This window comes from Remersonia thermophila, chromosome 2 (genome assembly GCF_042764415.1).
Source record: "Remersonia thermophila strain ATCC 22073 chromosome 2, whole genome shotgun sequence".
Taxonomy (NCBI): domain Eukaryota; kingdom Fungi; phylum Ascomycota; class Sordariomycetes; order Sordariales; family Chaetomiaceae; genus Remersonia; species Remersonia thermophila.
Genome location: NC_092218.1, coordinates 2,194,044 through 2,218,093, shown reverse-complemented (window position 1 = coordinate 2,218,093; position 24,050 = coordinate 2,194,044). Strand labels below are relative to the sequence as shown.

Below are 24,050 nucleotides of genomic sequence, written 5' to 3'. Positions count from 1 at the left end.
TTAAAACTCGGGAGTAGGAGTATAAACAAAGAGTATACTTTCTACAGATACCTTTACTAAACTATTAAAAACAGAATCGCCTACAACTAGACTCCCGACCCTAAAGCCGTCTATTAGTCTTCTACTGCCTTATATAAAACTTAACAGGGTTACAAATATTAAACTTTATACTAACGATACCTATCGCAAAAGTATAACAGCTAAAGACTAGTATCCTACTAATAGGACTATAAAGCTTAGTACGCTCTTATTAAGCCTCTACGATAATAATACTATAGAACTCCTTATAGTTAAAGAGGAGCTTTTATAGCCGGCAAACGGTATTTATAAACCATTATAAAGCGCTTATTATACTATAAATACTATAATAAAATAGTAGACTACAGAAAAATAAAGCCTTAATCTAGCCCGTATTAAACGTAAATACGTTAAAAAGGTATATAGGTCTACCGTACGTTAGAGTAAACGGTAAAAAAGTTAAAGGTCTAAAGGTAAAGACGATAACGATAAGTATAAACTTATCGGATTTATACTCGGAATATATTAAGACGATAATATATATCTGCCGAATCAGAGATATTAGGAAAGCTTCTATATAACCTTTTTCCTAAATAATCCTATTTATAAAAGTAACAGCCTTTAAACTTATACTATCCATTACGTAATAGCAGCGGCCGTAAACCAAAGGTCCGTAAAACGCTTAGGTACTACTTTTAAGATACTGAGAATATATTTCTTAGAACTAGCTAATACTAAAGTACTTTAACGCTTTTATAATATTAAAAACTATAAGTTTAAATACCTATTCCTAGAAGCTTATAACGAAGAGATTAGGAATCTCGTCAACTAGAAGACTTAGCGTATTATCTACCGTATAAAGGTTAAAGGACGTCCCTTACCTTTTAAATAGGTATTTATATATAAGTTCGATAAATATAATTATATCGAAAAAGTAAAAGTATATATTTGCATCAAAGGCGATCTATAATATAAAAGTACTTTTAAAACGATTTACACTACTACCCTTACCGCTTATATATTTCGCTTTATAATAACGATTACTATATACTTTAACCTTAAAGTCTACTAGTTTAATATTAAACAAGCATTTTTAAATACCTTTCTAGAAGCGTCGGTATACTATAAGCTCCCGGAAGGATATAAGTAGCTAAGGAAATATATTTAACTTTTATAAGCCCTTTATAGACTCCGAAAGTTACCTTTCCTTTAGTACCGAGAGTTCTCCTCTACTTTATATAGACTAAGCCTTAAAGCCTTTAAAAAAAAGCCTTGCCTTTTCTACAACGACTAACGTAAAGTTATTATTATATTCTACGTTAACGACTATCTTATCTTCTTCTATCAAGACTATACAGATAAAGCAAACCGTATTATAAATACTTTTAAAGCTAAGTATAAGCTTTATAAGAAGGGAGAAGCGAAGTAGTTCCTAAACGTAAGAATTATCAGGGACCGTCCGAAGCGCCGGGTATTCTTAGTCTACAACTAATATATCGAAAAGGTAGTTAAAAGGTTCGATATTAACCTTACGGTTTACGCGCCTTATATTCTACTTCCCTCTAGTAATCTTATTAAATATAAGAGGACCGTTTTAAACGATAAAATTAAGCTTTTCTAAAAGTTTATTAGTTCGATACTTTATATAGCTATTATAATTCGCCTAAACGTAGCTTTTACTACGTTAAAGCTATCTTATTTCTTAATAAATCCGTTACGCTAATATATCTTTACAGCGTATTAAGTAGTCTATTACCTATATAGAACAAAGTATCTAAGGATTATATATATTAGTAAGGAAACCGAGTTATAAGTACTCCTTATTACAAAGGACGTATTATTTACCGATTACCTTAATACTTAAAAGTCTACCCAGGGCTACGTAATAATACTCTTTAGGAGTATAATTATATAGAAAGCTGTAAAGCAGTCGATAGTTACTACTTTATTTATAGAAGCCGAATTAATAGCCCTTATAAATACTACTAAAGAAACTATAACGCTGTAACGTCTCTTTAAAGATATTACTCTAGACTTTAGAGAGCTGTAAATAATCTATTATAATAATACTAACGTAATTAGACTAATAGTTAAAGATAGAATACAGATAAATATCTCTTTAAGATACATCGATATCTATAATATATAGGTAAGAGAATAGATTAAAAAAGGTACTTTTAGTATCGAATACTTTTAAACGGTATAAATACCAGCTAATAGATTAACGAAAAATCTATTATAATAGCGTTTTAAATATTTTCGGAAGCTCTTTAACCTTTAAAATACTATTAAGATAGTACAGGATCTAAGAAGTAACTTAAAGTAAAAGGTTAATTAATAAGACTTACTCCTAAAGACTTTACAATAAAAGCGCGGAGCGTTAGAAACTAATATAATAAACCGATAACCTAAACATTTAACCTATACTTCTTTAACTCAGCGTATAAACGCGCTTTCCAAGCCTTCGCCTTTTTCTCCTTTACCTTAGTATCCTCCTTAGCCTTTACGTTAGTTAGAAGACGCTTTAAAAACTCCTCCTCTTTATCCTTATTATTATCCTCCTTTACCGCCTTACCTTTACCCTTATCTTTAATCTTCTTAGCAAAGGGAGACTTATCCTCCTTCTTCTTTTTACTAGTTAGGCCGGAAGGAACGGAAGTTACCGTTAAAGAACGTTTATAAATACCGGACAGTATAGAAGGACCGGGCTAAGCTAAAGTAAACGGCGCTAGAACGCTGTTAGTAATATAAAAGGGTAAAGTCCTTAGACTTTTCTTTAAAGCCAGAAGAAACTCCGGCTACCAACCTTTAACGATACCGGCCTCTAGGTCCTTATATATATAACGGGTACGATCGATAATCTATATACTTATTAGAACCTACAAATCGAGTCTCCGAAATAACAAACTTATATTCTTAAAAGCGCCGGCTTACTTACACCGTATATACTAAGCAGCAGCAAACGCTAATAACAAAGGACTAATATATAATTAAAAAGATCAGCTAAAAATATAATACTAATTACTATAATAGCTATCTAAAACTTTAAAATAATAAAAAGGAAGTTTTACCCGAGTCTATAAAACGTTACTATTTTATAACGATAGTAGTAGGTTTAACTTATAACCAATAAGTATAAGCCGTTACTATACTTTAAAGCTAACTTAAAACAACTTATATAAAGCTCGATCCGTTAACCGAGAACCTTATAACCGTCCTTAAGCCTCTACAGAAGCTTAAAGAGCGGAAGATTAACAGGGTTAACTTTACCTTTATATAGCATAACTATAGCGTTCTAATTATTATTAAAGGATATTATAACGTTATTAAAAGGCAATTTTATAAGCAAATTAATATTACTATCCGTATTAGTAGGTTTTTTACTACCCTTAACAGTATAGGAAGCTAAACAATTGTTATAATATATTAAAAAACTATAGATAATCGTAACGAAAACTAGTCGGTTACTTCCTTATAATTAAAGGATAAAAAGAGTAGTTTTAAACGATTAAAATATATACTTTAAACAACGAAAACTAATAACCTAGTTCGTTAAACTGCTTAGCAATATACTCTTAGTATTAAAAAAACTAATAGAGCTAGAAATCAATATAGTATTTAAGGAAGCTATTTCTACAGTTATAATAATCGGAAAGATCGTTTTTATTATTATAGTTTTAGAATATTATAGTCGACCGGATTATTATTAACATTTCCGGAAGAAGAATAATTTCCTTTATTAACCTTTAAGTCGACCTTTCGAGGGCCTAGAAAGTCGACTAAATACAAAGACTTTAGATTACCGGATACGGCCCGTCCCGAAATCTAAAACAGCCTATAATATACTACAAAGGGATTCAACTCCTAACTACCCTACTAAAAAGGGCGCGAAAGCTACGACGGCATTTCTCTCTTTTCTTTAATTTTTAGGATCCTATTATAGCAGTTGCTCGCTGATTACGAACAACTGGGGGGTGTGTAACAGGATCTATAGGGACTTATACCCTGGTCCTGAACCCTAGCAGGCATTCTGCCTGCTTAGACCGCTATTCTGGGTATCCATCGTGTATATAAGGAGCCTCCAGGAGAGGCATATCAGATAGTTGTTTTCTTCCTTTGAACAACAGCTTCCAACCACTCCTTTCCGCCGTATACACTCTCACAGGTCCGGGCCATCACACAATGCTTGTAATAAAATTCAGAACTGGCAACATACTCCTTCACATCTCTCGTTTCTCATCTATGCGGCGTCGATGCTCCCGAGCATCATTTTCGTCGGTGACAAATGTAACCCCCGACCAGGTCGTGCTCACCCTTCATTCTAGGGGCGATGCCCCTTCCTCTGGCGATCCGTCAAGATTCTGCTCCTGGTAAGTGGAGTTGGTGGCGACCGAGAAAGTGAACACCTGCATCACCTGCTTGCCTCCTATCTCCCTAGGCTGGTCTTCGCTCAGACGCGATGCCCGGCAGGCTGGCAGGACGCATGGAAAAACAGGTCTTGCTGAATTCGGTCCAGCGAGTAGGCCCTGGTGTGACTGTCCGGCGTTGGCCACCCTTCCTCCCATTGACGATTGCGAGTTCCATTGCGCGCCTGTGGAGGATGAGACCTAGGAGGGTTGCTGCTCCAGATGGGTAGGCAGGTTGTATGTTGCGTAGTCGACGTGGACGAACGCCCTGTCGACAATTGGGACCGATTCGAGTACGTATTGCAAGCTCTCACTAAGGTCGTGGCTGTCTTTGAGCGGAGTACTGGCGTCTAGCACGATGTCCACCTCTACGATGAGCTTGTCGCCGGCGTGGTACGCTTGCAGACCTTGGATTTGCTTGATGGTCTTTGCGAAGCGCATGGTCAGATAGAGGACTGTGTCTTGTTAGAGGGGGGGAGTCGGGACGGCAGGATGGATAGGGACTGGAAGACGTACGGATGTTCCTCTGATCCGCAGTGGCCGAAAACCCAGAAAGGTGCCGAATGTGCTCGAAGGAGGTTTGGGACCAGTTGACGATGACGACAAGGGATAATAACAAACCACCGAGGGCGTCAAGCCACCATATCCTACCCCAGAAACCGACTGGATGACTTCGTGTCAGTATTTCATTCAACGCAGGATCAAGAGGTGCGCGGTGGGGGGCTTACGGAGAGGAAATGCGATGGACCCGGCATTGAAGATAACATCTGTACTCGCATCGGCAGCCCTGCTCTTTGATTAGACTCTGTCCTCCTCTGCCCAGCGAAGACCTGGATTGCCTGGTCATACTCACAAGGCCTGAACGCTGGAGTTGTTGACAAGCCGGCACCACAGCCAACACGCCCCCTTTATTATTATGGTTCCTAGCATGATTGCAATGGCCGGAACACCGAGCTCGATAACCTCACGGTTGGACGACAGAAGCCGCGAAATAGCCTCCATCGCGACCTGACTAAACGCGGTGATCATGATGACAGAGAAGATGAGCACGCCAAGGGGCTCCAGCCTCCGCCTACCAACAGGGTACCGGTAGCGATCCTTGTTTCGGATTTGCCAAGTGGTGATCCAGACGATGACAGTCGAGAGGAAGTCGAGCAAGGCATCTACCAAGCTGGCCAATACTGAGACGGACGGAACCGTGAGGACGACGGCGAACTTTCCAGCGAGCAGGATGACGTTTGCGGCGAAGTTGACGTAGATTGCGAGGGTGACAATGGGCGCGTCGCTGTCCACCACATCGTCTTCGAGCCAGGGAATATCAGGCGTCTTCCGCCCCGCCTCGACATCACCATTGTCGCTGCGACCGTCGTTCATGGTGCCGCCGTTTGCCGCTCCGTCGCACGACGAAAACAGGGGGGTGGTCTCGGAGGGGCGGAAGATGGCTTTGGGGGTCCGCACAACCTTCCGCGGAGGTTCCGTTCCGGACAGGGCCGATGTCTCCGAGATGGTTGCGGGGATCTCGACACCTCGGAAGGCCGAGGCTGGCATGTTGTTGTACTCATTGAGCAGGTCATGCGGGAGAGACGAGTCGAGGAGCCTGTCAATGTAGAGGTACTGCTGGATCAGATAGTTACAGCGCTCGTAGTACTTGCGACTGTAGATTCGGAGACCCAATGTTAGCAAGACAGCACGGGGTGTTCGGAGACACGGGTGACCACAAACATGTGCTTGGGCATGGCGGCCAGATCCTCTTCGGTCTTCCAGTACTTCTCCCATCGGTAACGGGGATTGCTGTTCCCAATCAAACGCATGCTGCGGACATTGGAGCTGTTGAGAATGGCGCTCATTCGCCTCTCATCGCGGTGCTGATACTCGTCCTCGGGGCCATCGCACAGAGCCTCCTCATCTTCCAAGCCGCGCTGTAGAATGAGGGAAGCCAGCGCTCCATGTCCGATGGGGGCCAGTGGCGGCTCCTCATCACGCAGCACAAAGGAGCCTCGCGGGACCGCGCAGCGTGGTGTTTCTGGAGGATCTATCAGGGCCGCGCTGGGCGACGCCTTGGGGGGTGTCATGGCCGAGGAGGGAGGGTCGGCGATGGCACGTCTGGGCCGCTCGATTGGGGTGAATGGAGTCGGGAATCTCAAGCCGGGCACACAACGGCCAGCACTTTCGTCTCTGAAAGCAGGCGAGGCCGATAGGAGCGGCTTGGTGTTTGGTGTCAAAGAAAGCAAGCACGACAGGGACCCAAGTTCTTTTTCACAGTCTTCAACAGCTCCGTTGTCGACTCGCGAAGACCGCGTTTTCCCCGAGGTCGCTATTTCGCCTTGCGCCACATACCTCCTGAATCCACAGCCCTTAGTTTCTAAGCTCCATTTCCCAAGTGGACGGCAAACCCAAAGCAAGGGTAGGGCCGTGTCGCTACGCTATCGCAGGAGTGCTGGAACCGTCAAAGCCAGAAAGAAAGGCCCCAGTTCCACTGCTCGGTCTCAGAGTTAAGGAAGACCTTGTGAAAACTGTGAAGTACCCCACAGCGTTCCAAATGCGCTGGTGTTGGTTTTCGATTTGAAACAAAGAGAGATGAAACATCGCCGGTCCCTCATTGGCAAGGAGAGAGAGAGAGCAAGATAACACACAGAATGAAACGCGGGTCCCACTCCTGATCTCCTGATATCACCATGACAATCGTGGACATTGGCCTTATAAGGCAATACGTAGTTACGTACAAGGTACCTGACTAGGTATGTTCGGCAAGCTGGGACATTGTCGGGCCATCAACGTATGCACACACAGTACGCGTAAGGAGTCTCGGACATCTGATGTCGACACCCCGTCTTGGAAACCAGGCCAAATCCGACTGCAGAGCGCCACATCCCGTCTCCTAACAATGCTCGAGACAGTCCTGTCTCGCAGACCAGGGGTTTGAACGACCTTTTCGATTCCACAGCCGCCACTTCCCCTTTGGATCACGAACGACAACACCTGATGAGGCGAAGCTTGCAACTCACCCAGAGGCCCCGCCGGCTCACTCCTGCTGCACAACACCACGCAGCATGGTTCTGGCCAGAATGAACACGAGCCCGGGTCAAGATTTGTTGTTTACACGCAGTACTGGGGCTGTGCCTGATTGCTGGGCAGCGTGACATCAAGTTCCACTGGCCGGGCAGGGGCGTTGGGTGGGGTGGACAGAGGCCAACTACAAGTACCAGTCAAATCCGTAGAATTATTCGCAACTGATGCCATGCATCCTAGATGCTGATCGCAGCGAGGTATGAAGGTGGTGCCTGAGCTCAGGTAGGTAGGTACGTAAGTACTCACTTGGACCTCATGGGAAACTGCAGCTAGGTAGGTAACTAATACTGCGTACCTATTTGATGCCGCGACTCGGAGCTTCGCACCACGCCTCAGCCCCGCCCCTTATTCCCGTCACCCAAACAATAACTCGGTACGTTCGCAGCACATGTCTTGGCCGCCGAGGTTTGTCCTTGTCAAGATTCACGAACGACATTTCTTACGCGACGTCAAAAGACAGCCGCAGGAACCGCCCCAAGCACTCAGTGGCCCACCAGCCGTTTAATATTCCGTGTATATTATAGGTGCAGCCTTGGCCTTGGGACACTTACCGGGACGACCCACGCCGCGAAGCATTGTACGGGAGGCAAGGACTGGGTGTGAACATGCAGCGGGCAAGCGAGTGGTAGCCTGGTAACACTAGCGGAATTCAATACGCAGCAGGTGAGGATCAGTACCACTGCGGATGGCACGGACGGCGGATGTGTCACTCATCCTGAAGGAGAGAGACACCAGATGTTGTCGTGCAACGTAGCTAGCACCAGCAACAAGCCGTACGCAGTACACCGGAAACACATCGACGCCGGGAATCATACTTCGTCCCATGGCGTGATGGATTCACCGAGACCCCCGAAGGATGGGTCTGGGGATCGACATTGGCATGGTGCCGGTGGATCTTTCCAGATCTAGCATCATTCCCGTCCCGGCCATGCCGATGACTCTCGGTTCCTAGGGTTGCAGTCGACCCAAATGTGCCGCGTTGAAGCCCCGAAGGATCGACTTCAACTCCCGGCAAACCCTTCCACAAACTGCCCGGCCCGGGACCTGCCTGCTGCCTGAAGGTCTTGCTGGGAGGCATCCAACAAGAGGACAAACTAGTGGCGTTTCTTTTACCCTCCATCCCCCATCACCACAGCACGACTGGCCATCCACCTGCTTCGACCTTTCACGAGTCAGCGAGACACGCGTCAGCAAAAGGGGGGGCTATTGATGTCGCAGCTCGTTGCTCGGTCGGTGGGACCGGCACGGCGCAGCCTGGCCGTGAGGGTGTGAGTGTAACGTCACGCATGGCATCCAGCTTCAAGCCGTTTTCTCGGGATTCGAGCTCGCTCTCCCCATTTTCTAGGGCATGCCCTCTTTGAGTCGCATTCCGCAACGCGTGGCTCGTTGCGGTAGGTGGCGTGCCGACCACGCTCATCTTCCCTCAACCGTGGCTCTCGGGTTGCTGTGACGGCGCCAGGTCAGGTTGTCCACCCGGCCACTGATCTGCTCGGGGGCTGCCGCCACTGGAATCGCCAATTGGGGCCGTAGCGTCGATTCGACAGGGATCATGGGCTTGGGCCGGCAGGGGCACTCGCCAACGAGAGTCGCGGGTTTCCGCCATCATCCTCCTTTTCGTGACCCACTCAGCGCATCTCGCCCCCAAAGCGCGCCCCAGACCTGAGTTGTGCCAGTAGCAACGCTGAGAGCCAAGCACCCGGCAACAAAAATAATTGGCGCCATCCCCATCCTCGGTCGGCCAACCGCTTGCTGCCCTGGCTCTCCTGATTCTGCCCCTGCCCGTCCCTCTCGTTGACGGTTCGTCCCTGCTTTCGTCCCATCACCACCAACCTCACTTGGAACCTTTTTGGGGGGGGGCTAATCAGTGCTAAGCAGGATTTCCAGCGCGCCTTTTCATCCTGCCCGCGTGTCCTCGTCCATTTTCTGCCCCTCGTTTGGCTCTGTCGTCTATCATCCTCGAGCCCAGTCGCCCAAGCCCATACAAACACGCCCACGCTTTCGACCAAGGCCTTCGGCGATTTTCTGCTGACCCGGCTCGCTCCGGATTGTACACTGCTGCGGGTTCCTGCGTTGTCGTCTCAACGTCTCTCGACCGCCTTGCCTCACCTGCTACAACTTGGCCATAACACTCCTCTGGCCACCTGAGCCATCACCGAGCTCGGCGCGCTCTTCCCCGCGTTCCATCTCCGTTGGTTCCCGATTCTGTAAGTCCAGCAAGTCGCCTCCATGGCTGCACACCAGACCACCCCCGTCCCCTCGGCACGAGACAGCCACATCGCTTCATTTCGACCCGTCCGGCTATGTTTTGCCCTTCTGGCGACTGGACCGCTGTCTATGAAATGTCTTGTGCTTCAGTGGGAATAGAATGGCCTTCGGTCGCTGCTGTCTTGCCGGGTTTCGGCCCCGGCAAGACAACCCGCTGTCATCCTCTTCCCAAAGTGCTGGAAGTTGATGGACTCTGCCCATAATCATAGAGCTCCAGCCCCAGCCTCAGCCTCAGCCTCAGCCTCGGGCATCGGGGCGTTGGCATCGGGCTTGTGCTGCTCTATCCCACTATGACAATTTCCCCCTTCCCCATCCATGCTCAGCGGGGTCATTTAACCCTCCGACTTCCACAACAGCCAACTGACAGACGTTTCCTCCCCAGGTTCACATTGAGAAACGCCACCCTGGGCCAACCGAGCCAAAAACAGCCTCTAGCCATCTCCCTTAGCGTCGGCGCACCTGTCTCACCGCTTCTCCGAACCCTGTCGAGCCGGGTTTTCTCTCGACGATTTCTCCCACATTAAGACCTCTGGCCTGCCGATCTTCTACATGCCTAGGTTTTCGGTTAATTTTGGGAGGCGGAAGTCGACCGCAGACAACCTAGAAAATGCCACAGTAGCCCCGTCGTTTCGTGTGCTGGAACGGTCCGAGGTGGTCGGGTCAAAGCCGTTCGAGGGTGGGGTGAACGTTGTGGCAGTCAGCCACCGGTCGACGGGATCTGACGTCTCCGTCGAGGACAACATCTTTGCAGACCTTAAGCCAAACCGGTATGTGGTCACCTGGAGCTTTGAGTTGCTCGATCTGCGAGATCGCGCGCTGACAGCGGACAAGCGGAAGTGGATCCTCCAACACCACCAAGACAACCCTAACGGACAACTCGTCATCGCGCGCCAGCAACGTTTCCACCGCTCCTTCTTCTGCTGACACCGGAGGTTCCGACGAGTGGCGTGGAACGCAAAGGAGGACAACGACGGATATTCCACCAGTGCCCCCGGTTCCAAAGGCGTCGTCTGGCTTCTTACGCTCCGCTGGCCGCACGTTCTCGTTTGGTGGGCAGAAGAAAGGCTCTGCGCCCGCGCCGATTGAGGAGTCACCTCCAGCAACCCCGGTCGCAGGGCAAGGCCGGCCAAGAGCACCGACATCATCAACTATAACTACTGTCACTCCTCCCCGAATCGACCAAGATTTCGACCTCGATTTAGGCGGCGATTTTGGGAAGCTGGTCTTGGGGAATGACAAGCGAGTCAGCGTGGCAACGCTGAAGAACGAGCAGACCTCAGGACAGATGCCGGTTCCTCGCTCGTTAACCGGGGCTCGGCCTGCCCAACCCACGCCCATCACCATCGATAAGACGGCCAAGGTTGACCCTCCAGCTCACTCGTGGGGTAGCCACCACTCCAACGACCACCTGATCACGTCGATGAGCCCTGTTCCCTCTCCTGGCATCCGGGATGTTGTTGAGCCTCAGGTGACTCGCGCCGCTTCGCCAGAGCTTGGCTCACGGCAACCGTTGCTTGCCTCTCAGAGGGGTCACTCTGAGAGGACTGGTGAGGACGAAGAGGCGAAGCTGCTTCGAGATTCGCTGTCCACTGTCTCCAAGTTTATCAGCACAACGGGATCGTCTTCATCCAACGCTAGGTACCGTCGGAACGATGCCGTGGTGGAGGAAGACAGCGACAGCCTATTCGACCCGAGCCCTGCGCAGTCCTCTCGGTACGGCGAGCGTTACTCCGAACGGAAACAGACCGCCCCTCTTTCCAACAAGGTCATGACGCCGGCCGAGTTTGAGAAATACCGGAAGGACAAGGAGCGCCAAGATAGAGAGCGGGAGATCACGAATGCTCCCGGTGCCAAGGCAGACGACCACGAGGATGACGAGGACAACTATGAAGACGACGAAGATGAGGCCGAGAAGGCCAGGCAGCAGGCAAAACAGCGACGGAAACAAGAGGCCCACATGGCGGTTTACAGGCAGCAGATGATGAAGGTTACCGGAGAGTCTTCCGGCACCACGACGCTAAGGTCGGGCCTTCAGATGTCGTTTAGCACTCCCAACCTGCCCAACGTTGCGACCCCTGGCCCCGCTGCGGTCAACGGTTCCGGAGACTCGGATGAGGACGAAGAGATCCCGTTGGCTATTCTCGCCGCACATGGGTTTCCGAATAAGAATCGGCCACCTACCCGCCTGAGCACAATGGGATCAAATCCAAACTTGCGGGCTTCTCAACTGTCCGGCTACCAGCGGCCCGTGTCGATGGTTGGAGGAGATGCAAGCGGAACCGGCAATGCTCGACTTCCTGCCTTCGCAAGAAACCTCCCCAAGGATCCATTTGTCGGAGCAGGTCTTGTCCGAAATCCCGTGAGGGAAAGCTTCCCCCTCGGGGGTGGCGCTCCCGCCCCCGCGCAGCCAGCCGGCGTCCCTCCCGGTGGTCTGATCGGGGTCATCGCTAACGAGGAACGAAACCGCGCGTTGAGGAGAGGAAGCCCTCAGTTGGACGGTCCTAACCGAATGTCGGCTGCTTTTGATCCGGTGGCCGGGATCCCTGCGCACCTGATGTATTCGGGCAATCCGAGTCCCGGCATGCTCTCGGCGGGCGATCAAGCCCAGATACAGATGACGCAGCAGATGACACAGTTCATGCAGATGCAGATGCAGTTCATGCAGATGATGGCTGGTCAGAACGGCACCGCTCCCGCGATGCAAGGCGGTTTGTTGACATCGCCGTCGGTCACCAGCCTGAGCGGCATGGCCGGCTTGGCTCCTGGCATGCAGAATCCACAGACGCGTCACTCGTTCATCGGTAACGACTCGATGATTGACCGCACATTTGGCCGTGGTGAGGCGCAGATGCGCACCATGAGTATGGTCCAGCCCAGCTCGGCCTCGTGGATCCATCCGATGCAGCCTGCCGCCGGGTATGCGCCCTCGATTCGTCTGGGGGGCGGATATGCGCCCTCGATTGCGCCGTCCGAGCGCAGCACCATCGGCCTCCCTGGCCGCTACCGCCCCGTATCTCACATGCCCCCGCCCGCGGAACCATCCGGACAAGGAAATTTCCGGAAGTCGATGACCATGTCCGGCGCCATCTCGCAGCAGCAACAGCCTAGCATTTCTGTGACCAAGGCGGGCAATGACGAGGATGACGACGACGAGGAAGGGTGGGAGGCGATGAAGGCCAAGCGGGAGAAGAAAAAGTCCATGTGGAAGGCCAAGAAGTCCCTTAGCGGTGGGCTTGGATCGTTCCTCAGCTAAGCAGTGGCTTGGATGGGTGACGGTGGGTTCATGTCCTGGCACGGGTTGGAGCTCTGCACCCGGTGCGACGCTGGGGTTGTGTACCTAGTGTGGTGATATGGGGAAAAGGAGGGGCATGGGCGACGATTCTGATGATGGTGACCGAGGGGCGAGCAAAGTTAGGCAGGTTGTCGATTCCTCTGTATACTCTTCCTTTGTGCTGCGCGTGTGGGGGCGTAAGACAAGAGATCTTAGGCTCTCTCCAACACTTGTTTGACGGGTTCTGCGAGGAGGATGCATCATAGACCTAGCATTTTGATGCGTTAATCTGGTAATATCAATATACAAAAGCGGCTAGCTCATGGTCTTGTTCGAATTGGCCCTTCCCCAGACCCCCCAGGCAAAAAAAGCATTTGGGGAGCGTCCACGACCCCCCGGATCCCTCTCCATCCAGCTATTCGATGGTCCCATTCGCCCAAGCCTTTCTCTTGACGCCCATCTCGACCGCCGCAAGACCCCAATCCTCGCCGTGGTTATGGCTCCCCTCAATGATCCCCGCCCTTGCCTTGGCCTGGTCCTCTGTCAAGACTGTCAGAACGCCGAAGATGACGGGCACACCTGTGTCGAGCGACACGCGCATCAACCCCTCCGACACAGCACCCGCAATGTACTCAAAGTGCATGGTCTCGCCCTTGATCAACACGCCGATGGCAATGATGGCGTCGAACGGGCCTGTTGAAGCCGAGGATGACGACGTCGTGGAGAGAAGATCGGCGGTCGAGCTGCCAAGGAGATCACCAGCTGTGGCGCCCGCACCCGAGGAGGAGGATTGGACTTGGGACGCGGCGTAGAGGCTTCAATTGCAAATATTGTAAGTTTTTTTTTACTCGTTGTTAACGGTGGCTAACAAAAGCAGAGCATGCTGAGGGGCGCGGGTAAAGGGGGATGCAAGAAAACAAGAGTGCTGAGGGCGAGGAGAGGAGAGGAGGGAAGGGGAGGGGGGGTTCAGACGCACCGCTGAACAGCGATGGGCAGCTCCCATGAGCCCGGTACGGTCTGGACAACAATGTTGGATTCCTTGACGCCGCACTCCAGAAGCTTCGCTTTCGCGCCGGCAAGCAGCGGGTCGATGATGGTGTCGTTCCACCGCGCGTGGACGATGCCGATGCGGAGGTTGCTGCCGTCGTGGAGCTGCGGGGCGGGACCCTTGTGGTGCACCATCCTGTTGACTAGCCCTGGAAAGACGAGGGGGTTAAGAATTGGGGAGATGGCGGTTGTACCAGAATGCCGGTTGAGCGAGATACGGGGCGCCAATGGCAGGTTATTGTCGGGTCCTGGGCTCCAGCACCGTTGGGAGGATATTGTAGGTTGTCGGTGGTGGTTGCTGGTTGGTGGGGAGCTGTGGGAGATATTGGATCCCGACCCGGCATGGAGGGGCTACCCCGTGATGTTAACATCGCGCCCCACTTTCCCGGATCCCCGAACCTCCATTTGCCACGTTCAAGGGCAAGTGACGCTGATCAACTGACACGACTGAGGCCTGTCGTCCATTTGTTCTCGACCCCTGGTTCCGAATAGAGTAAGGAGCTACGTTTTAGATGTTCGGTCCAGGCCCACCCAACGTTGGTGGTACGAGTGCCAGGAGAGTGCACACCGGTGACACAATGTTCCTGGCTCCAAGGCCGCCTTCCTTGTCTGTAGATGCTAGGTGCTATATACTATACAGGCGATGCCCGAGGGATGTGGAAAGGAAAGAGCAACAAGCGGTTGCAGGCAGCACTCGAGGTTCTATGTCAAGATGGGCTGTTTCAAGAGGCTGGCCCAGGCATCGTGATGCAGCATGCTGCATTTTCTCAAGAAACAAAAAGTCTCCTCGTGTTGGCCGTTCAGGCTTCACATCTCCGGTGTACTCAACTCCAACCTCTTCGTCCACCGTTATCATTCTTATGTTAACCCGAGGGCCAACATGCACATTGCCCCCCTTCCCGAGGATGCTGTTCGTCAGCTGGGCTCGACGCTTGTCATTACCAACCCCCTGTCTCTCCTGAAGGAGCTGCTGGACAACGCCATAGACTCAGGGGCGACGTCCATCGACGTGCTCGTGTCACCGAACACGGTCGACAGGATCGAAGTCAGGGACAATGGCAGTGGCATCAGCTCTGAGGACCACGACCTTCTCGGACATTCCGGGTGCACAAGCAAGATCAAATCCTTTGATGATGTCGCCAACGTTGGCGGACGAACCTTGGGATTCCGCGGCACTGCGTTAGCAAGCGCCAACGCCGTTGGTGATGTGTCTATAACAACAAGAATGCCGACAGAACATGTTGCCACCGCCATCACCCTGGCGAAGGGGGGAGGTGTTGGGGAACGATGCTACGTCGCAGCACCAGTCGGTACGACGGTGTCCGTCACGAGGCTGTTTTTGAAGATGCCAGTCAGGCTGCGCGAGGCCTCCAAGAATGCCCCCAAGGCCTTGTTTAGGATGAAGGAACTCGTGCACTCATATATCCTCGCGAGACCTTGCCTGCGGTTGCGATTCACTGTTCTCAAGACACCGTCCCTATCGTGGTCCTACGCCGCATCAGCCTCTGGCGGTGTCAAGGAAGCGGCCACGCAACTGTTCGGAGTCGAGCATACATCTCAATGCATATTCAAGGCCTCACCCAGCGAAGAACGAGACAAGAACGGGCCATCAAATGCTAGGGTCGTTCGACCCCCCCGACTGGCGCGAGAGTCATCCGTGGTCTTCGAGGCCCTGTTGCCATCTTTAAGTGCCGACCCTTGGAAGCTTGTGAATGGGGCCTTTTTTTCCGTGGATGGGAGACCGCTTTCACCCGCCCTTGGGGTAGCCAAGAAGCTGTTGGCTGCCTTCAAGGAGTGCTTACCGGAGCACCTTCGCACTTTTCACCCGAGGAATACGTTCGTCAGGCTAGATATCCAATGTCCACCAGGCAGCTATGATGTGAACGTCGAGCCTTCAAAGAACGACGTTCTATTCATTTCAGAGGAGGCCATTATCTATCAGTTCCAAGAATTTATCCGGTCTGTCTACCCGATCCTAGGGGAGACGGGTTCATCGCCATCCCTTCCCACTTCAGTCGTGTCGGATTCAGAAGACGCCTCCTTGACAGATTCAGTAACCCTGGCGCAGAAAGCGCCACCAGAGGTAGGATAGGCCGAGCTGTTCATCAAGCAACATTCTGACATTTCCAGTTCGTGATATCACAGTGGAAGGTGGACATGTCTGCTGGATTCGATGCGACAAGTGGGAGTGATGAGGACGACGTTTCAAACGGCTTACCCCCAGGTCCATCGCGGCCACAAACTGACGAAGAGATGGCCAATGATCGCGGGAACGGTGCAAACGAGGATGGGGGCGTGAAGGAGAAGGAAAGTCTCAATCCCTGGTCAATCGCCAAGCTTACTGGCATGGGTCGACGGAGAGAACGGGCATCTCAACCAGCGTTGAAACCCCAGGCGCATCCTTTGTCCTCTGGCCTTGATCGCGATACAATCCGTGACACCGAGAGACACACACCAAGGACCGAACATTTTGAGCCCAGGCTGCAGCATCCTTTTCGGCGTCCAACCCCAGCATCTCGGAACTTGTCACGGCAAACCACTTTCAAAAACGTCTCTTCACCCGCGATTGACTACGCCCAGAACCGGTCAAACACATTCAGAAGACGCAGCGATGAGGATTCTCGAAGAACTCAGGCGTCCTCGCTTCACGGACTGGCCATGTTGAGCTCGGATCCAAGGGCGCAGCCTCGTGAGCGACGCATTGGTTCACACATGGGCCAGTCGCGCATATCATTCAGCAGGGTCTCCGGAAAGCAAACTGAGAGGACCGAAGAGTGTTCAACCTATGTCCCAGAGTTACTGCCTTCACAAGCATACCATCGAACGCCCGGCGCAACTTCAATACTTCCGTTTACAACCGCGAGCTCGATACATGACATGGCCGACACTGTTGATATACTTGGGTCTCGCCAGTTCATGGTGCAACCCACGAGGGCACCGTCGGTCTCGGGAGGCTTGCCTCTACCAGGCTCATCGCCTTGCAACTCGGGAGCACGACTAGTTACACAGTCGAGTCCCACAGAGCAACCCCCCCAAAGAAAACTAGAGAGGATCAAGACAGAGCTATTGCCGCTCGAAACGATTCCTCCGGGCTCGCGAACATGCAACCTGTTTTTGGCCCTTCAGACGGGCGAGCTCGACCTAGCCAAGATGGTTCTTGAGATGCTGCGATTCGACACGTGGATGACAGACGGGAAACTGAAGGGGGCATTCAAGGTGGACACCGATCTGGAGGTGGCGATGTTGGCCAAGGCTTTACTTGAGCGAGCTGGCTCCGACGAATACTGATGCTCTAGCATCTGTTGTACCATCATCTACTTCGAGGCTTGCAGCAGTCTTTGCGTTGATGTGGCCACCATAGATGACTTGCTCGGTAGGAAGTACGTGAGCACTCTGGCTAAATCAACGTGCTCTCCCACGGCACACAGGTGGTCCAAAATCCGCAGAGAGTGCTCCATATCCAGGTTTCGGAACGGTGGGCAATTGGCTTCGTAACGGCCGTCGCGGATTCTCGTATTCATCATGCAGTGCGATCGGGTTCTCCAACCCCTCCATCAGGTGCAACGACAGCATTGGTCGTAAGCTGAAGTGATAAACGGAGGTGGGCTGAAGTCTGACGCAAACTGGGAATCTGGGAACCCGATCCTCGGGCTGAAATATTTCCTGGATTGGATATCTATTTCTTGTACTTTAACGCCGAACCGCCGCTGATTTTGTGCCTAGGATAAGAGCAAACAGCATGGTAGGTGGGTGCCCCTCGGCAGGCTTTAGCTTGGAGGTAGGTGGCCTTGCGAACCTAAACAGTGGGTTGTAGGCAGAGAAGTACTCAAAATTTCGTCGACATGCACTTCCGTGGTCTCTTGTCTTGTGTGTTTGTCTTACTGCCTGGTAATTAATTGTGTTCATGTTCTGTGGTTGGGATGCGTTGAAGTTGTCGGAACGGCCCCCTGGTAAGGTTAACGTCATGGCTTGGCGGTTGCTGCTCAGCCCCAACCCGGCGAATGACAACGACGGTGGATCCGCGGCTGAGAGTGGGTCACCCGACGGCGCTAACGTTGACGAGTGGAGTGAGTGTGGAGAAGGGAGGTCCAGGACGGCTGCTGCTCCTTCGTTTGGCCCATTGTCACCGCCCGTCCTCTGTCCGATGCTGACGACTTGGAGCCACCTCCCCAATCCATCTTTGTCCGCGCCGGTGCCGATGCCTTGCGCACGCTAAGGTCTGTGTACCTGGCTACTCCCAAGATAGAGATTCCGGCGTCATTGAATCTGTATCATTCTCTGCAGTGTCCAGCCCTTTGTTCGATTTCCTCTCGACGACTTCGACTTTACGTGAAGAGGCACCGCGGCCCGAACCACGAGATTCGTCATTCAAGATGCACAACAAGTAGTACGCCCGTTTGTGCACGTCGCCGGTCTGCTTTTCTTTGTCGAAGATGCCACTCGTTTCTCCCGACCATCGAGCCCGCCGGCCCCGGAAGCACTCGTCGATCGCGGTCTTCGATCCCAAAATGCCGACCGTGCATCACCCCAGCCTGCCCTCACCAGACCTGCATCCCGCATTGCGCGTCGAACATCGTCTCGGCCAACACGGCAGGCATGCGTTTTCCAGGCGTTGTCTTCGCACGCCAGCTCGCCTGGCCTCCAGGACCTCGACAGGCTCTTGCGCCACGCTTCGGTTCGATACCTCGGAGAGGAGACGTCTCTGCAGAAACTCGTCTGGGCGGCCGCTGTTTGGCTCTCTCCTGCGACTGATCGTCCTCCTGTGCGCGGTCCTGCGGCCAGTCGCGGCCGCCCAGGTACCCTTTGAGAACTGCCTGCCTGAGTCCTACATCAACAACGTCCCAACGCCGCTGCAATGGGTGCCCGTGTGGGTTGACGCCTCGTTCGACGCGGCGGATCCCAAGCACACACTTCGTGTGACCATGTGGGGGAATGTGACGGGCGCCTTCACCAACGTCACGCTGCCGCCGCCTGACAGTCCGGACTGGAGCGATCCGAGCAAGCCGGATGGCAAGATTCTGGGCGAGCCCGAGCCGAACGTGCCCAATCCGAAGCTCACGACGCTGCACAGCAAGGTTGGAGTGCTTACCTATGAGCCTTGGAGTGAAAATACCAACTTCTGCGACACGTCATTGGTGAACGCCTCTTGTCCCCTGGCGCCAGTCTTTGTTGACAAGAACTCGAGGTATGCCTCTCTGCCCTCAACCGCAAGCTGGCGCGTCGGAAGGGTCCATGCTGGGCCGTTTCAGACTCCCTGCCGGACAGCCTGCTGACACTCATCCACCTCTTAGCCTCCTCCCATATATCCTGCCGGCTGTGACGATTAGCAACGATTTCTATTCATCCTACGCCTTTACTTCGTTGACAGCGACCTTCATCATCCTGTACGGGGACGTCAAAAGCACAAACATCGGCTGCGTTTCGGCTGCCGTGACTCCGGATCTCGGAGACCTGGCGTTGTTGCTCAAGTTCCTCCCCCTTCTGGTGCTGGTCTTGGTAGGAGCTGCTACCGTCTTCGCTGGCATCTTCAGCCCGTGGGGTGACGCCGACATCTTCCACTGGAGCTCAAACTACGGCCGGGACCCCGACCTTCTCCGTCTCGTCACGCCGGGCTTTGGGGACTGTCTGCAGTACATCCAGTTCGTCGTCCTCACGGGGGGCTTGACTCTGAAATATCCGGGCTTCTACCAGCCGATCGTCAGCCAAGGATCCTGGGCCGCTCTGATATTCAACCAGAGCTTTGTGACCAATGATCCTGGGTGGGTCAATGTACAGGACGGCATCTACGTCACCAACGGCACCTATGGCTTGCACAAACTCGCCCAGCTGGTCGGTATTAGCAACGTGGAAGACATCTGGGCAGGCATGATGGTCTGGCTCATGGCCATCATCGCTGGCATGATTGTGCTCGTCCAGGCTGGCTTCTTTGCTCAAAAGCTCTACCGGTCCCTTAAGAAGATTCCCGAGGAAGACCTGCGCTCCAAAAACTTCCCCTTCACCGTGGGAAACGTCATTCGGATCGTTTTCAACTACTTCCTTCTCCCGATCGTTTCCTTGTCGACCTTCCAGCTGGTCGTTGCGGGGATGTCGCCCGCATACACGGTTGCCTTGGCGGCTGTGACGCTTCTCTTGATCATCGGCTTCTCAGTGTGGCTGCTCCGCATCATCGCCACCACGAAACCCAGGGCGTTTTTGTTTGATGATCTTCAGACTGTCCTCCTTTACGGGCCCCTTTACAACACCTACTCGGACGATGCGGCTCCTTTCACCCTGATCCCTGTGTTCCTCACCTTCGTGCGCGGTATCGCCATCGGGGCTGTCCAGCCTGCTGGAGTGGCGCAGGTGGTCATTCTTGCTATCTGCGAGGTGATCCAGATCCTGACGCTGCATGCGTTCCGACCGTTCCACTCGCCAACGTCCATGAACGCCTACCATACGCTCTTCGCGGCATTGCGCCTCATCACGGTTTTGCTCATGGTGGCGTTTATCCCTTCTATTGGCGTCACAGATGGGCCTAAAGGATGGATCGGATATGCGATACTCGTGACCCATGCTGGTGTTATAATCCTCGGCTTCCTCCTCAACGCCATCCAGACGATCGTGGAGGTTATAGCACGGATGCTTGGGGCTGGCGAGGACAACGTGGGTGGCCACTCGCGGGGTGCCCTGTCCAAGATCTTGGGCATGCGACAGCTCTCGCGGCGTATGTCGCGGCGGCAACACGGCCAATCGAGAAACAGCCAACTATCCAACGCAGCGATGCTGGATGCCGACGAAGCATCCAAAACCGGGTTCATCATGCATGGTGGCCGGGTGCGGAGCGAGTCTGCCGGAAGCATCAGGATGCTGGCCCACCGGCGCCAGCGGAGCTCGTCGGTTCTGGAAAGCCTGAGCCTGGACACGCCGGTTCGCCATATCGACAGCGGTGCCGGCTCTTATACCCCGACTACATTGGGCGAGGCCAGCACCTTCTCTTATCTGCCGTCGCCCAAAACCGCCGCCCATCGTCAACAGGCTCCATACGTGATGCCGAATCCGGATCCCTATTATCGTCCACCGCGGCAGCGACGTCAGACCTTGGATACCCCGACCTCGACCATGTCAAAGTCGGGCACCCCGTCCCGGGCCGGCGAATGGCCGAAGGAACGCCCTGGTCAGGCGGGAACGGGCACATCCGGAGAGTCCGCCGAGCTTGGCGACCAGACGCGTGAGGAGTCTACGTATGCGCCATATTCTGCCCTTTTTACCCCGCGGACGGACTATTCGACTCGCGAGGTGGATTTCTACTACGGCGTAAGAGGAGAGCGGCTGAACTCGGATGCTCCCAACCGCAAGTTAAGAACCGGCCCTGCAGACCCGACAAAGCCCATCTCCACTGCGACGGGCTGGTTTTGGGGCATCTTTGGTAGGAGGAGCAAGGACAAAGGGAAGGGATTCGAGGTTGTTAGGAGCACCCGGATGCCACCTGCCATGCGCGCCGGCGTTGGCGAGTCGGAGGACGAGCGAGGGCCCGAAGGGATCCCCGTTGCCATGGGGGTTTTGCGCAACGGACCCATCGAGTCCGACGATGAGAATAGTGGCGGGCAGAACAAGGCCCCGCACGCGGTATCGTCACCGGAGCAGGAACCGCTCAACCGCCAGCGTTTGTCCGGGGAAGACAGCCCCGACGAAATGAGCGCCCCGTACACCCCGCTTACCACGACACTCTCAGGAGCCATCACCCCGGCGGAGACGTCCGTCCAGCCAAGGGCTGGGTCAGACCAGGCCGGCGTCGACGAGGATCTCCTCGTTCCGGACGTACCACGGAAGAGCTCCAAGCGGAATTCGTGGAAAACGGAGCCACAGTCGCAATCGCAGTCGCAGTGGCTCTCCGTGTCGCCAGAACGCCCAGAAGCGAATGCTCCTCCCCAACACGCCGTCACGACGGCAACGCCATCCCGCATGCCGTTTGACCGGACCCCCTCGCAGAAGACGGGTTCGGCATCGTCTACGTGCGGCCTGACTGACGAGTTTGTCCCAGTCGAGCTGAATGGCCCTGCGCCAGGTTATGGCTTTGTCAGCCAAGGGAGCGTGAGAAGGGTGGATCGGGAAGTTGGTTTGTTCGGCTCGTCAGCGGAGGTTGTGGATGAGAGACGTTAAGAACTTTGTGTTATTATTATTTTTGGGGATTTGCTTTTCCTTGATTCTGATGTGTGGAGTATCTCTGTCTCATGGAGGGATGGACTTGATATTTGGGTCTTGGATATCACCTCGGTGCTTAATCATGGCGCACAAAAGGGTTGGTTTGGACCACAGTTGCCTGGCCTTTTCTGGCCGGGGGTGCTATGCAAGGTAGGCCATATTTAATCGTCTGGAAATGTCATAGAAGGAGCAGGCTGGGTTACGGTATATGACAAAATTCAACGCGGAACAGCACGGAGTTGCCGCGAGAGTCCACAAGGGTCAGCGTCAGCATCAGCACAGTGAAACTCGTCTGTTGCAAGTGTGATAGTGACCCTTCGGATGACCCTTGGCCGCCAATGGCCCAGGTACAACAACATTGTGCCATAGCTTCATGTCTATAAACATATGTCATCAACTATCCATAGGCATAACATCATTAGCTACCGTTTCCACTGGTTGAAACCACCTCATTCGCCAAATATGAACCAGCTCATATGACCAACAACCATGCTAGCCCGATATATACTCCTACCACATGCCCATTCCGACACCGACAGCCACAGCCCCTACGAAACCAGCACATGCCGCTGCTGCCACCGCCGCGGTGGGCCGCGGCGCAGCATTGCCTGGGTCTGTGCCAAAATAGAACCCCAATGTCGTTGTCGCAGTCAGCGTGCACATGGAGGTCTGAAGGCCATTGCAGGCCACGCTGGACAGACTACTACCTGCTCTTCAGTCAGCAAATACCCTTCCCCCCCCCCCCCCCCCCCAGAAAATCCATCTTCGGGCATGGGAGAGACCTACAGAGACTGGCCGCGGTGGCCGAATCAAACCCAAACCCGCCACCACCCGTAACCGTCGTGCCCCTGCCCCCCGGGACGATAATGGTGACGGCGTAGCCGGCTCCCAGGGTCCCGCCGGCGTCTCCGATCTGCGACGTACAGGCTTCGTAGTTTGCGGCGCACTGGCTCAGCGCCGCGCTGCAATGCGATGGGTTGGCGAAGTAGGTGGCGGCGAAGGGGAAGGAGAAGTAGATGTTGGGGACGTAGGAGACGGCCGTGGGTGTCGGCGTGGGCGCGGCGGGGTCATCAGGGACGGTGCCGGTGCAGACGGCGCTGTAGGATCCGGTTAGTGGTCCGTTGTGCTCGGCCCGGGACCCGAGGTCCCGGAGACGCGGGCCAGGCCGGTCAGGATGATGGAACGCACTTCATGGGACAGCACGCCGGGCTATTGTTCTCGTCGAGGGCGCACCGCTGGCCGTTCGGACAGCAGATACCGTTGAAGATGGCGCCTTGATCGGCGCAGCTGAAGTAGTCCGAGATGCATGCCTGGCGCTTCGCAACGATTGCCCCTGTCTCGACGGGTTGGAATGGTTGTAAGCTGGCGCAGACCGTTGATGCGCAGGAGAGGAATGCGGCGAGCGGTCCGATCAAGCCGCGCAGAGCCCGGGAGGGAGGACTCGGCTGGCCGGTTCTCATCTTCAAGCCCTTCGGATAACGGGATAGACGGCCAACATGAGGGAAGAGTCAAGGAGTGGTTGAGTTTAACCAGGAAAAGTAGTGATACCTAGGCGGCTGGGAAACCGAGCAGTTCCTGCGAGCGGCGCAGCAACGCTCCGTCGGCTGTTGGGTGATAACACCTCGCTAAGATTCCGAGTGGCTGGGTGTCACAACGCCGTGGAAATTCCAAGTAAACTCAGGCATACATACAAAATGCAAGGAGGATTGAAGCCACCGATAAGCTGCAGCGCAGCATCGCTACAAAGAACTATCCAAGCGACCAAGGCGGTGTGTGCCCTTTTAGTCCAACCT

At 53.1% G+C, this 24,050-nt stretch overlaps 6 protein-coding genes across 6 annotated transcripts; 3 read left to right on the top strand and 3 right to left on the bottom strand.

The window, feature by feature from the left end:
* Nucleotides 1–4,625: 4,625 nt before the first annotated feature.
* Nucleotides 4,626–6,496, bottom strand: VTJ83DRAFT_2071 (uncharacterized protein; the record flags this gene model as incomplete). The annotated part of the gene is made up of 5 exons (XM_071008301.1): nt 4,626–4,879; nt 4,941–5,087; nt 5,153–5,211; nt 5,278–6,078; nt 6,147–6,496. 5 exons carry the CDS (start codon nt 6,494–6,496, stop codon nt 4,626–4,628), a joined length of 1,611 nt encoding a protein of 536 aa, XP_070868611.1.
* Nucleotides 6,497–10,307: 3,811 nt separating this feature from the next.
* On the top strand, nt 10,308–13,011 carry VTJ83DRAFT_2070 (uncharacterized protein; the record flags this gene model as incomplete). The annotated part of the gene is made up of 2 exons (XM_071008300.1): nt 10,308–10,525; nt 10,590–13,011. The coding sequence occupies 2 exons, from the start codon at nt 10,308–10,310 to the stop codon at nt 13,009–13,011; spliced, it is 2,640 nt and encodes an 879-aa protein (XP_070868610.1).
* Nucleotides 13,012–13,444: 433 nt separating this feature from the next.
* VTJ83DRAFT_2069 (uncharacterized protein) lies at nt 13,445–14,211 on the bottom strand (the record flags this gene model as incomplete). The annotated part of the gene is made up of 2 exons (XM_071008298.1): nt 13,445–13,844; nt 14,006–14,211. The coding sequence occupies 2 exons, from the start codon at nt 14,209–14,211 to the stop codon at nt 13,445–13,447; spliced, it is 606 nt and encodes a 201-aa protein (XP_070868609.1).
* A 619-nt stretch (nt 14,212–14,830) lies between these two features.
* On the top strand, nt 14,831–17,364 carry VTJ83DRAFT_2068 (uncharacterized protein; the record flags this gene model as incomplete). Its single annotated transcript, XM_071008297.1, has 2 exons — nt 14,831–16,159; nt 16,207–17,364. 2 exons carry the CDS (start codon nt 14,831–14,833, stop codon nt 17,362–17,364), a joined length of 2,487 nt encoding a protein of 828 aa, XP_070868608.1.
* Nucleotides 17,365–18,509: 1,145 nt separating this feature from the next.
* VTJ83DRAFT_2067 (uncharacterized protein) lies at nt 18,510–22,215 on the top strand (the record flags this gene model as incomplete). The annotated part of the gene is made up of 2 exons (XM_071008296.1): nt 18,510–19,261; nt 19,368–22,215. 2 exons carry the CDS (start codon nt 18,510–18,512, stop codon nt 22,213–22,215), a joined length of 3,600 nt encoding a protein of 1,199 aa, XP_070868607.1.
* Nucleotides 22,216–22,767: 552 nt separating this feature from the next.
* VTJ83DRAFT_2066 (uncharacterized protein) lies at nt 22,768–23,717 on the bottom strand (the record flags this gene model as incomplete). The annotated part of the gene is made up of 3 exons (XM_071008295.1): nt 22,768–22,964; nt 23,044–23,354; nt 23,446–23,717. The coding sequence occupies 3 exons, from the start codon at nt 23,715–23,717 to the stop codon at nt 22,768–22,770; spliced, it is 780 nt and encodes a 259-aa protein (XP_070868606.1).
* Between the last annotated feature and the right edge of the window lie 333 nt (nt 23,718–24,050).